The following is a 12,666-nucleotide window of genomic DNA, read 5'->3' on the forward strand; positions in this document are numbered from 1 at the left end:
GAAGGTCAGTGCATATTTATATACAGTATACCTACATACATACACTGATGGCAGTGGCATGCTCATCAGAAACAGGGTTCAGTATCTTGTCCAAGGACACTTCGACATGTAGACTGGAGGAGCCAGGGATATAACCACCGACCGTTTGATTAGTGGAACCTCCTGAGCCACAGCCAGTGGGTGAGGTGGGGTGTGCTGAAGTGAATGAAACAGCTTACAGACTGTTTTCAGTCACATGTTCTCTGCAGTAACCCTGCACTGTTATGTCAAGAGAAGCAATTCACAGAACGAGACCATGTCTGAAGGTACAGATCCAATATATAATATAATAGCTACATTATGTTTCATAATGTGAGCATAGTTTTAGATGATCGGTGCCTGACTAGTGTGAAATATGCTAGAAAAATGTGTTACTCGATTAAGTTGGGCTGTTATGACAACTGTTCATCCCCCGCCTGTGCTACAGTACTTTCCTCCTGATGATGAATGACGATGAAAACCAATAACAGCTTCCTTTTCATTCTTCTGATGATTGATGATTGAAACATAGCTGAAGAAAGTTTTTCACAACGACAAAAAAATGTTAGAAAAAGTTAGAATGCTAATATTTGCTAGTTAGTACTGAGCACAACTTACCAGTGAGGCTGATGGAGATGCTTTTTAGTTATACATGACGTTGGTCATAAACTAGTACTGGGTAGAATTGTGAGCTGATGATGGCGCTAGATGGAAGATTAAGGGATCGCCAAAGTTATTATAATTCATCCTGAAGGGAACCAAATTTCATGGCAATCCATACAATATTTCTTGAGATCTTTCAGTCAAACCACTAATGTCAATCCAGGTGGAATAGTTCAAAGGTCAGGGATCACCAAAGTCATCCTCTTGGGACCATAAATGTCTGTACCAAATTTCCTGGTAATCTATCCAAGTTGTAAAGATATTTCAGTCTGGACCAAAGTGGTGGACCAACATCCATTCCATCCTAGTGCCACGCTGCTAATGTGGCTAAAAAGGGCCTCTATTGTCCTGTATATGCCGTACTGTTCATCGGATAATCACGACACCCACAGTCATCCTGACTTACCAGACTTACCATTGTCGAATGCCAGGAATGTGGCCTCGTACATGTTGTTTTTGACATACATGGACTCGCGGTCCAGCAGGGCCGTGGTGGTGATCTGACCATTGGTCCTGTTGATCTTCAGCCAGTTAGCTGGGTCTGACAGCTTGGAGTACCTGTACATACACACACACACACACACACACAGCCACAGAGACAGACAGACAGAGAGTGAGAAAGCAAGATACCTTATTAAATACATATGCAAATATACAGAAACATAGTCCACATATTAACGTTTGCAGCCAGCTATTACTTGAATTCCAGCAGCTCTGAATCTTTATTTGTTGATCTAAAGTGCCCATTATCAGGTTGAATGTTCATTACCATAATAAGCAATACCAGCCAAGCACCTTTGAAATATTACAGAGACATGGAGAGCGGAACATATGTTCACCGAGCTTATCATAGCAGCAGCTCATTACCATGAAAACCTGTACTCGTATGCAGAACAACCAAGCAGTGCTCTTAACAACTTCGCTGCTCTTTGTACCCACACAGCCCATACAGCAACTGTCATCTGTGTCACCAGTTGTGACATTAACGCAGTGGAAAGAGACAGGTGCAATTAAAGTCCATAAATCCCATTAGCAAGTATGACGAGTCTAAACAACAGGCCGAGTGGAAAAATTGCTTCTCTCTCACATCTAATGAGAGATGGTTAATTACAGACAAGCGAGAAGTCTCACTGGTAGGTAGATGGTCAGCGTGTCACCGCAGTGACAGGAGGACGGGGTTAGAGACATGCTTCTCAATGTAAACATGGTTGGTAGAAAACATGATGAGGGTGAAAGGAGGCTTAATTACAGCAGTGCGTTGGAGGCTGACACTAGTTAGCCAGAGATGGAGAAAACTTTTTCCACCTCCAGCTAAAGACGCACACTTCTGGACTTCTACACACGCTTAGCAAACAGACAGACACCCTCCGTCAAATCTTTCTTCTTGAGAGAACAAAATAAAATTAAAATGAATATAATTTCTGGTGAGAGAGCTTGTCAAACAGCATTAGTCAGGATTTGATGTTGCCCTGCATCTTTGATTCTGGTGTTTGCGTGTCATGCCTGGCACTTCAATCCTGTGCCAACAAGATGTCACCTCCTGCTTTCTTCATTTTCAGCTGGCAGAGCAAACTGTCATACTATGCATATGAGGACTGCCACACCCTTAACCTACAGCAGGGCTATTCAACAATATTGTTCAGGAGGCCACATTTTCAGGCTACGGCCCAGGGCCAGACATTAACTTGCAATTATTCTCATTACGTATGTACACTTGATACAACGTGCCTCCACACACCACAGCAGACAAAGAGGCACCATATCCGTTCAGTATTCTGCAGTTCTCTTAAACTCTCACAAATCTCTCTGCTGGTTTGAAGGGTTTATTATGGGGAAAATGTCTGTATTTCGCTTGTTTTTACAATTTTTATTTAATTTCATTTATTTGATCAGCAGGCTGGTCTGACTTAATTGGCGGGTCAGGATTGGCCCGTGGGTTGCCAGTTCAGTGGGCCTGCTCTACATTATTGTTCTGTCAGCTTTGATACTTATTATTTTCATAATTTTATCAGAGTTGCTTATAAACAGAATTTTGAACAGAGTCCTCTAGAGAAAATGATGCATTAATTCACTCTCAGAGGGAGCAGCTGTAAAACATGCTTAAATACAATATATTTTATATCCTCTTTGTCTGTTATTGGTGTTGACAGCACTACCTCTTCCAAATTCCAAATAAGTCTATTTGGATTTCTCTATTTAGAGTTTTTTCACAAGAGGTCTAACAGGGAGTTTGCCCTTTCTATAGTATAATTGACATAAACACAGGCAACGTCATTATTACAGTACAGTTGTTTATAACACTGTACATGTCTAAATGAATATATATTTGTTCATGCACAGCCGACATAACATAAAAGATGAAATAGTTCCTTATTTGGTGTAATAATACTGTAATGAAGAACATTGCATTGTGGGCACTGCAGAATATAGCTTTTTTGGAATTTGCCTCATATTGTACTTGAGACTTCTGAAGGGACAGATATGCTTGTATTCTGCTCTGCTAACGTGCTACTTCTGCTATTCAGGCTGCGCGGACATTGTGGAAATGTGAGGATATCTCTGCCTATGTTGCGTCGATTTTAACCGTTCTTTTTTTTGATTCATAGACATGCATTATCAAATTGCTGGAGTACACCTTTAATCATAAAACCAAAGCCCTGGACTAAGACGGTTAGAAGTGATGACCAACCAACGTGACCTTAAACCACAAAAATGTCCTCACTCTGCAGGGCTAATATTCTAATACTGACATGAACAGAATCACACACGCACACATAAATTAGCTCTTGCTTCCGCTTAGATTACATCTAACAGTAAAGTCAGCTGGCAAAAAGGCCTGACCTCACATCATCTTTACTTTCCTTTCCACCAAAGAGAGAAAAAATTGAAAACATAAAAAAACACAAGCTGGCTCCTCTCCCATCCATTGCTCATGCACAGGCCTTTCACTCATCCTCTGCGGATGCTCGTGTGCAGGCTCGCGTGCGTTTGTGAGTCCACAGTTGTGCATTTCTGTGTCTTCTGTGCGTCCTTTAGCGATGGTTCAAGCGAAGTCACCTAATGGGAATACAACAACAGGAGCGGCAGCAGAGATGTGGCTGTCTGAGCATGTGCTGAGCGTCTGCTGGCAAGCTGCTTTGGAGAAGACAGCAGCTCTGAGGTCCCATCAATAACAGACCCACAGATTGACAGAGAAGAAAGTGACAGGGTCAGCAGGAGCAAGAGGGAGGGAGGGATTAGCGAAAAGAGAGGGCAGAAGAGCTCAGCCCACTTAGTTTGCATGACACATCATTTTAGGAGAAGAAACCTGAGATGTGGATATTGCTCACCCTTCTGTACAGTATATATATATATGAGTCCATCACCCACTACCTCCCTCGCTATCAATTCAGTAACATTTCCACCGGGTTCATCAGTGGAAGAGGCCGTCACACTAACATTAAGAAAAATCAATCTCTCTCATTGGAGCTGGCTATGGAGTGGAACGGTGCCGCTGGACCTTAGTGGGCATGTGGGAGTTTCTATCACACAGGGTCGATGCCTGGATGGTACAATGCCTGCTGTGTGCCGTCCCAGTTTGGAAGGATGGAGGGAGGGATCAATGAGGAGAAAGAGAAGAGGAAGATAAGGATCTAAGGAGGGCAGACACACAGTTTCCAACTCATTACAGGATGACCTCTTCACACCAGTCTCCTGGCAACAGGGAGGTAACTGGAGCTCGGGCTGTGGGAGGTCGGTCGGTTGAGAATGTCACAGAAGAGCCACAAACTTCGAGTAAGCACTGGTGACACTCACGTGTATAGTGAGAGACACAAACATGGGGTTGACAAAATATTGTAATATTGTAAATTTTGCACAATATCCGACTGTCGAGTAGTCTTTGGTCTTCAGAGGAGCTTCAGTCCTTCCTCTGGCTACTGTAATATGAAACCTGAATCAAAAATATATCTATAAACCTGCATTTTCATCTAAAGAAATTACCCAGCAGATGTTGGTTAGAAATAAACAGAATGTAGTGGGTAGGATGAGCAGTGATTGCAGAGATGGCTGGGCGTTACCAACAGCAACTAAAACTTTGTCAAAATAAATAAATAAAAAAATGAATAAAATAAATACAGAAAAAAATAAACAATTTGAAGTAAAAAGACACAGCAGTACAATTCATCCTTCATTTTCTTAATGCTACATGCATCTTCTAACAACTGACACTTCTCTTATTTTCTTATTAAATTATCGTGTTTGTAAAATAGTCTTTATGATGTATGTCTGTGTAATTAATTTTCTTGAATATTGTATGCATTTATAATAGAAGGAAATTCTAATATATAAAGTAAACTGGAAACTAAATAAGAAAAAATGTGTTCAAATGTGTTGACACTGTGTAAGACAACTAAATATAAGCATGGAATATTAAACATGGATCAAATGATAACATGTACTGTAACTGAAAGGGGTTGCTCCAAATGACAAACCCACACAGAATAATCGTCCAACTGCTGTTGCCCTCCGCTCTTTTAGCTCATTGTTTTGGTTTAACCAATTGCAACTTAATTGTTGGTTCAGTCTCACTACTCTCATTATCCTCGTTTCCAGATTAAGCAGGGGGCTGTTTTTAGACCAAAACCCCCGATAAACTCACTGCAAGCTACCAAACAGCAGCAATGAATGCTAATGTTGCTGTGTGTCTGCTGGATGCGTAAATAAGCATCTGTTGCTAACACCATATTCACCATATCACAGCTCTTGTTTGCTCCCCCAGTTGCAAAAATAATAAAAGATTTTCAGGTGGTCCTGTCAAAATATGCTGACAAGGACAACCAAAGTGTACTTCTGTTGTGTCAGTTTACTGTTGACCCTCTATATTTTGGTGTCCTTTAAAGTACCTGACAATCTGGTGGATGAAGTGGTCGGGGTCCTGAGCGGCGAACACGGTAAGAGTGGTCCCTGCTGGCACACCCTCCTCAAAGCGGATCGTCTTGGGGTTGACAGGGAAGATGGGAGGTTCGTTCACATCCTGAACCGAAATGGTTACACCTGCTGTGGACTGAAGCGAGGACTGGATGCCGCTGGCCAGGTGGGCCTGGTTGGACACCACCACGGTCAGCATGAAGGCACGATTCATCTCAAAATCCACGGGCTACAGAAGAACCCGATGAGGTGGGAGAGAGGGGAGAGACATCCAGAACGATGAGAGATGGGAGAAAAATGAGTGTAGCTGATTGCATGATTGGTTCTAACTGTGTTCCAATTTGAGAGATGACATATAATTCTGTGAAAACAATGTGAGACCAAAGTACTCAGTCATCAACAGCTGGCACTTCAGAGCAGGTGGTAACAAACAAGATACAGGGTTGAATAATAATGGAGAACAACTGTCCAATTTAATTTTGAAAGAGGTAAATATCAGACTCCAGGATGTGTGTAGAGAAGCCGAATGAACAGCTTAATATTTACCTTGACCACTGTCAGCATGCCCTCATTGGTGATGGGGTTGGTGCGGATGGTGAAGTGTCCAGAGGGGTCTCCGCTGATGATGCGGTAGACGGCGTTCCAGTTGGGACTGTGGGGCTGATCCCTGTCCACCACTGTCAGGTTGGTCACCACCACATTCACCTTGTTCTCTGGCACCTCCCCTGAAAACTGCAGAGAGAAGGGAGCGAGAAAGTGAAGGAGAGAGGAGGGAGGGGAGATGAAAGCGAGGGGACAGAGATAACATTATGCTGATGCTGTTCCAGCAGTCAGCTAATGAATGTTAATAAGTTGATTTATTGAGATTTAATCATCATCATCGATCTTTTAGCATTTTACATAATTGTTATTATGAAAACAAACTGCGTTGAGGGTCATGCCAATAATGCTCATTACACTTAAACATGAATTAAAAGTGGTAGTAAAATAAATGGAGGTGAAATTTGAAAGATAGGAGAGGAAGAAAAAATACAGACGGAGACATATTTGGTTAAATGTGGATAATGGAGAATCATATCTTCCATTATGTTAATGCTGTACCTTCTTCCATGCCATGTCTACTCATTTGAAACTCTTTATTTGAACTAATGGATTTGTTCAATTAAGTGTTTACCCATTTAATTTAGATTCTGTGCATTCACCAAATCTAGGTCTTAATAAGCAATTAGATAAGTGCTGTAATTAAGGCAGCGGTAGGAATAATCTTTGGTTAATGATCTTCATTATATTGCAATCTGAAACAACTCCCCTCTGAACTTACTCTGGAGGAAACTTGGTGACAGCTGCAGAGCCCGAAGAAGAATTTACAACGCAATGGGATACATGTCCTCCTCTATAGGGATTTATCTGGCTACAGAGGGGTGGACACTTAAAGGTAGACACACACACACACACACACACACACACACACACATGCACACATCCACACTAAAAGCTCTCATTGTCATACGATAATCCTTGTTTCCTCTTGTGAAGCGTTAACTTGTTTATGGTGTGTGTCTGCCAGCTGCTGTTCACTTTAATGGCTTCATCATCGTGGGATTGAAGTAGCGTCCAAACTAACCGATTCCTCTCCTCCTCTTCTTTCCCTCCCTCCCTCCTTGCCTCCTCTTCTCCTATCCCCTGCAGTACAACCAGGCTGATAAGCACAGAACAAATTAAATATGCACTCTCAGTCTCTGGTGTGCGGACTCCATTTCATTTTCACCCCGAGCTTTAGCACAAACACCACCACAAACCTTCCAAGCTTGTTGGGCCACGCTGTCAGACGGCCAAATGAAATATGCTCTCTCAGAGGCATGCACAATAGTGCTGACTGTGTGTATGTGGTGCTTCCAAAATGGCCACTCTCTCTAAAATGCAATGTGGACCCATTGATAAGCCACTAGAGAGACAGACTTCAAGTTTCTGAAGGATTTTGTAATTACAAAGAAGGAGGGAAAAAAGGAGCAAGGCAAATAAGATTCATTTGTAGGTAATTGTCCAGCGGGACCTCAGTCTACTTTGCCAGTGAATGTAAAATTTAAATGAGAAAAATAAAAAGAATCATTAAACTATAATTTGAGTTGTTAAGTCACAAAATATTTTGTCAGTGTTACAGATTCTGGCTTTATATCCAAATTCTATGTGCTTTGCCTATTTAAACATTCAACAAGGAGAACTTCATTAGAAGAAAATCTTAGAAAACAGTGTGAGCTTGTTCAGCAACATTTGGTGAAGGCACATTTTCTAAAGTCCTGCAAAGAGGATGTACAGGATCAACACAAAAACCCCCTTGAACAAAGTTTTTATGTTGAAAATGAACAGCTAATATGAATTCTTTAACAAAACATTTCTGTCACCAAGGTCTGACTATTTTGGCTCTAAAGAGAGACTGAGCAACAGCGGCCGCTGTGGCCACAAATTATACTTGGTGAATGCTAAAACATATAGAGGGGGAAATCCTACATCACTGTACTGATTCAAATAATTTCATCACTGTTTAAATGCACTTCAAAATGTACAGTGACGTGCACCACTGCTTCTGACTGACTACGGTTTAGTATTTCAGTCTGTTGCTAGTTCAAGCTAATATGCAGTCCTAAACCAGGCCTATACAAGCACTGTTTATAAAGTTAATCACTCAGCAGGAGATTATTAATTGCGACAATAATGACATCATGAATGTTTCTGTGGTTGTTGTGGCCTTTTAATTATTTCTTTTAATTATTTATTTCTTCTTTCAAAAGTTACATATTCTCCTTAAAAGCTCTTGAGTAGACTTTAGACTAAGAGTTGTTGACCCTTGGTAGAAAATTGCTTTTATAAACTTCACCATTCAAAGCATACACATCTGTTAATGTCACACTTTATGTCAAGGTCTTTTATGAATTATTTTATAAACCTCCAACATATCAATGTATGAAGATGAGCACCAAACAAACCCCAGCTTTTCATGTTTTAAATGTCTATTGAAACGACTAGCGTTAAACGTTTGAGCTGCAGTCCAGCCAGGAGAAATTAGTGGGGCTTCAGTGCTGTACAGGCACCAAATCATTTTAGGAAATAAATCTGCATCAAGGTACACTGCCCTGCAGGAGAAATCTACTACCTTCTGGATGAAAACTGACTCTGGAAATGAAAATGAATGTTCCATTGTAGACAGCAGAGCTGCAGCTCAACAAGACTAAATAAGCTATTCCTTTTCTTCATGGGGTGTTGAACAGAGCGCTAAATGGTAATGACAGCATTAGGTAGGAATAAATGTGCCACAACAGACTCCTACAAATATCAGACTGACATAAGTCCACTAAAGACGGCTCCTATGTTTTCACTATGGTGTAATAAAGATATAGCCACTGGCAACAGGTGTCTACCCTCACTCTCATTTTTCATGATATCCAGACACATCAGGCTGTTTTTTCTAGCAGTCTTTTGGAACACAAATCAATGTCAAGGAGTGGAAAGCAAAGGAAAGTGGTGAATAGCGATAATTTCTGGCACACCAGTTCTTTCAGGTATTTAGAAGCTGCAGCTCTACAGGTGAATCACAAATAGCACTCACCACTCATTCAGATCTGTAAGCCTGTACGAGTTCAAGCTTTCAAGCCCACAAGTCTCCCAACATCTCTCCCGCTCCTCACCACTGGGTACACTTCAGCACGGGTGTGATACACTTGATTAGAAAGATTGTGGCAAGTATCACTGTCATTATGTTATCACATAATGACATACATAGCACTAACACAGCGCGTTCAGGCCCATGTGGTGATATAAAGAAAACATTTGGCTTTTTTTTATTTTCAAATTAGATGCTATATATCAGTTGGTTTACGCCCCCGCAAGCAATTTCACTTAATTAGGGTTCCTATGTTTTCTCTATGCCTCCCCTAGAGAGCAATGAATTCTTCTCACGTCTGTCATGCACAAATAATTACTGAACTACTCCAAGTCTAGTTGCTTGTGTGGGAAGCAAAACAAAAGTAGAGATTGACAAAGCAGTGGAAATGGCATCTGGTGGAGAACAATTCTATTGCGGTGGATGTTTCATGTGAGAGTGTGTGGCTGTCTGCGTCTAAGTGCCGGGCGTACAACAAAGCCACATTTTCATTCATTTTTCCTCATTACCACCTTTGAGTCACACACCAAAATATGGTCAACTGCTCTTTAACGGACAAGCTCAGGCAAATCTACAGTCATTTAGTAAGGAGTGTTGCAGAGAAAAGTAGTGACAACATTTATCACAGTATGTGTGAACATGTAAATGCATGTCAAGGACAATGCACATGTGCTTTTGTGTGTCTATTGAAGCACAGCATTACCATTTTCTGGCCAGCGGGAGGACTGTGCTCCACAGCTCCTCCCCAGTGAAGAGCGGTGATGGAGCCAGCACCACAGACGGGGACAGAGCGGTTCTGAGCGGAGCGGCAGCCTTGTTCGGTGAGCTCTACCCCTGACAGCTGGGGAGCTCTTATCTGAGCATGCGGCTGGAACTGTACTGGCATGCACGCTGCCGACGGCCCCGCCGAGGAGACAGGGATCACAGTGTGTGACGCTGACACACTGTGCGCTCTGCCTCTGAGCTCGGTTGCAGACAACATCTGTCTCTCTCTGGAATCTCAGAAATCCAAGCGCTCACATAAAGAGCAGCTACAATCCTGTAGGTCTGTCAGGTTTGCGGTCAGCATTTGATTCTGTTCTAAGACCAGACTGAGAATAGATACAAGCTATATATCGGGAAAGATTCAGAAACTTTAAGGCATGCATGCATAAAATACACAGCATTCACACCCAGCATGAAAGAGCGTCTGCTTTCAGTTGCTGTTTCCTCATCAATAGCCTTTCATATTGCAACCCTCACTCTCACAAACAAACAACCCCATACCTAACCACACATAGTGCCATAGTTAAGTGGGCCAGCTGTAGCGTGGCTTCCTGTCAGACCAATGTGGAGGTATCAGGGCCCAGGGCCAGATGCCTGCAGACAAACGTTGGCCACCAGAGGCCCAGCTGGCAGGGAAAACACAGATAGGAAGGGAGGGAGGAGAACGCCTCCAAACACCAAAGCAGATCTCGATCTCACTTTCAGTCACAGTACCTTTTTCTGTCTCTCCATATGTTGTTCTTTCACAGTGTTATTTTATATTCTTTATTTATCTGTCCTTATCTTACATCTTTGTACACTGCATTCCCCTCATCTCAATGTTCTCTGAAAACATATTTCAGTTGAGCTACTATTGCATGATTGTTGTCTTTGACAGGGACCAGATAATGCATTTTCTAATAATATCTGAGAGCAGTATTTCACTTCAAGGACTGCATAACCTGTTGTGATGGAAATTTATATTTTACTGTGTTAACTGTTTTACATTTTATGCTGCATTATTGTAGGCCTATGTTTCACTGTATAGTGTTTGATAATTTTATTATGTTGCAGCTAGGTGAAAGTTCCCATGGGAAAGTAGCTCATTAGAAGGTTTCCTCATTGGACTGTCCTTGATAGGCCTTCATCTCAGGGCAGTTGGTCCCTACTACCTTCCTCCCTATGACAGCTGCGTAAGACCCTTACAGTACTAACTCACCTGTTTCTTCACTGGCTCTTGGCCTGACATTCTGCAGACTGTTTGCACTCTGTATGTCTGTCTGACCCTTTGCAACGAATAAAAACCTTAAAAGATTTCTGGATTGAACTCTTTATTTCAGAAGACTTACTAAAGGGAAATTTCCATTACACCTGTTCTACCTAAGAAAAATGTACCCTCATCTGCAATATCCAGCATAATACATAATCATCCATCCACTCCATGTATATTCTTTCAATATTTATCGCTTTGCACTACTTACATTGCTTAAAACTTACAACAACACTTGAACACTTGTACATTTTATTAGTAATTTTATTTTGTGCTGTGCTTTTTATTTATATACACCTATTTTGTGGCGTACTTGTCTACATAATAGTCCTGCCTGTTCTTTTATCTTTATTTGGTCAGCTTTGTTGTCCTTGTTCTTAGCTGTTATGTCTATTTCTGTGTAGGTACATCTAGAGCAGTGAAAAAAAACAGAGGCAAGTTCCTTGTGCGTACACATACTTGGTAATAATGGTTCTATGGGACAGTGGGGTTGCACAGCGACTAAATAAGCAACTGTTAACGTCACAGATGCAAGATCAAGCCCGGAGTTGAAACTGCCTGTTTACACATATACACATACATTCTTATATAGCGATAAAAATTATTGGGGTGGGAATTGGTGGCTGAATCCTATTTTTCATTCTAGCACCTTGACTTAGAAAACTACATCATCATCCCTCAAAGGTCTTAAAATAATATATTATATACAGCAAACAACAAAATAGTGGAAATACACATCTAATTTTCAATAAAGATTTGTTAAATAAGTAGTTATGACCAAACAAAATGAGTAAACCAGGAATGAACCCCACCCTCCCTCATTTTAGTAATTTTAATACAGTCCCATACACAGATCAATACATTCTATGGTAAAGTTTAGGACTCACCGTTCTAACTGTCAGTTCTGGAGGATTGTCGTTGATGTCAGTTATGCTGATAAGGGCTGTGGCTGTGTTAGACAAGCCAAAGTTCAAGTTTCCCTCCATGTCGGTGGCCTGGACAATGATAGTATACTGGGACACTTTCTGTAAAAAGAAGCAGAAAAAGAGAAAATATACTCAGGCAATGGTATATCAAATGCTGCAACAAACCGGACACAGGACTCAATCGAGAAATAAATATTTTTGCCATGTGACAATGGCATAGTGAGTCATGTGAATGAATAAATAAGTGAATGAATTAATGAAAACCCCCCAAACTACCAGCAAAGCATACACATCTTCCTCTCTTTCACGGTTACCCATTCACTGGAACAACTGCAGTCTGTTAAAACACCTTATTTGCTCAATAACAGATAGTTAACAGCACAGACACACACACACACACATACAAAGTTGCAAGGGGGGAGCAATGTGCTAGTAAAAGGCCCATCCATTAATGCCTAAAAGTCTTGGCTTTCTGCTGT

The 12,666-nt window shown here is 41.3% G+C and overlaps 1 protein-coding gene across 1 annotated transcript; it reads right to left on the reverse strand.

Moving 5' to 3' along the window:
• Window positions 1–1,054: 1,054 nt before the first annotated feature.
• LOC119889551 (cadherin-4-like) lies at window positions 1,055–12,282 on the reverse strand. Its single transcript, XM_038700423.1, has 4 exons — window positions 12,149–12,282; window positions 6,136–6,321; window positions 5,565–5,818; window positions 1,055–1,239 (listed from the first exon to the last, which is right to left on the reverse strand). Exons 1-4 carry the CDS (start codon window positions 12,245–12,247, stop codon window positions 1,074–1,076), a joined length of 705 nt encoding a protein of 234 aa, XP_038556351.1. The 5' UTR covers window positions 12,248–12,282; the 3' UTR covers window positions 1,055–1,073.
• Window positions 12,283–12,666: the final 384 nt, after the last annotated feature.

Source organism: Micropterus salmoides, unplaced genomic scaffold (genome assembly GCF_014851395.1).
Source record: "Micropterus salmoides isolate LMB-PRFRI ecotype aquatic unplaced genomic scaffold, ASM1485139v1 Ms_hic_scaffold_537, whole genome shotgun sequence".
Classification (NCBI taxonomy): Eukaryota; Metazoa; Chordata; class Actinopteri; order Centrarchiformes; family Centrarchidae; genus Micropterus; species Micropterus salmoides.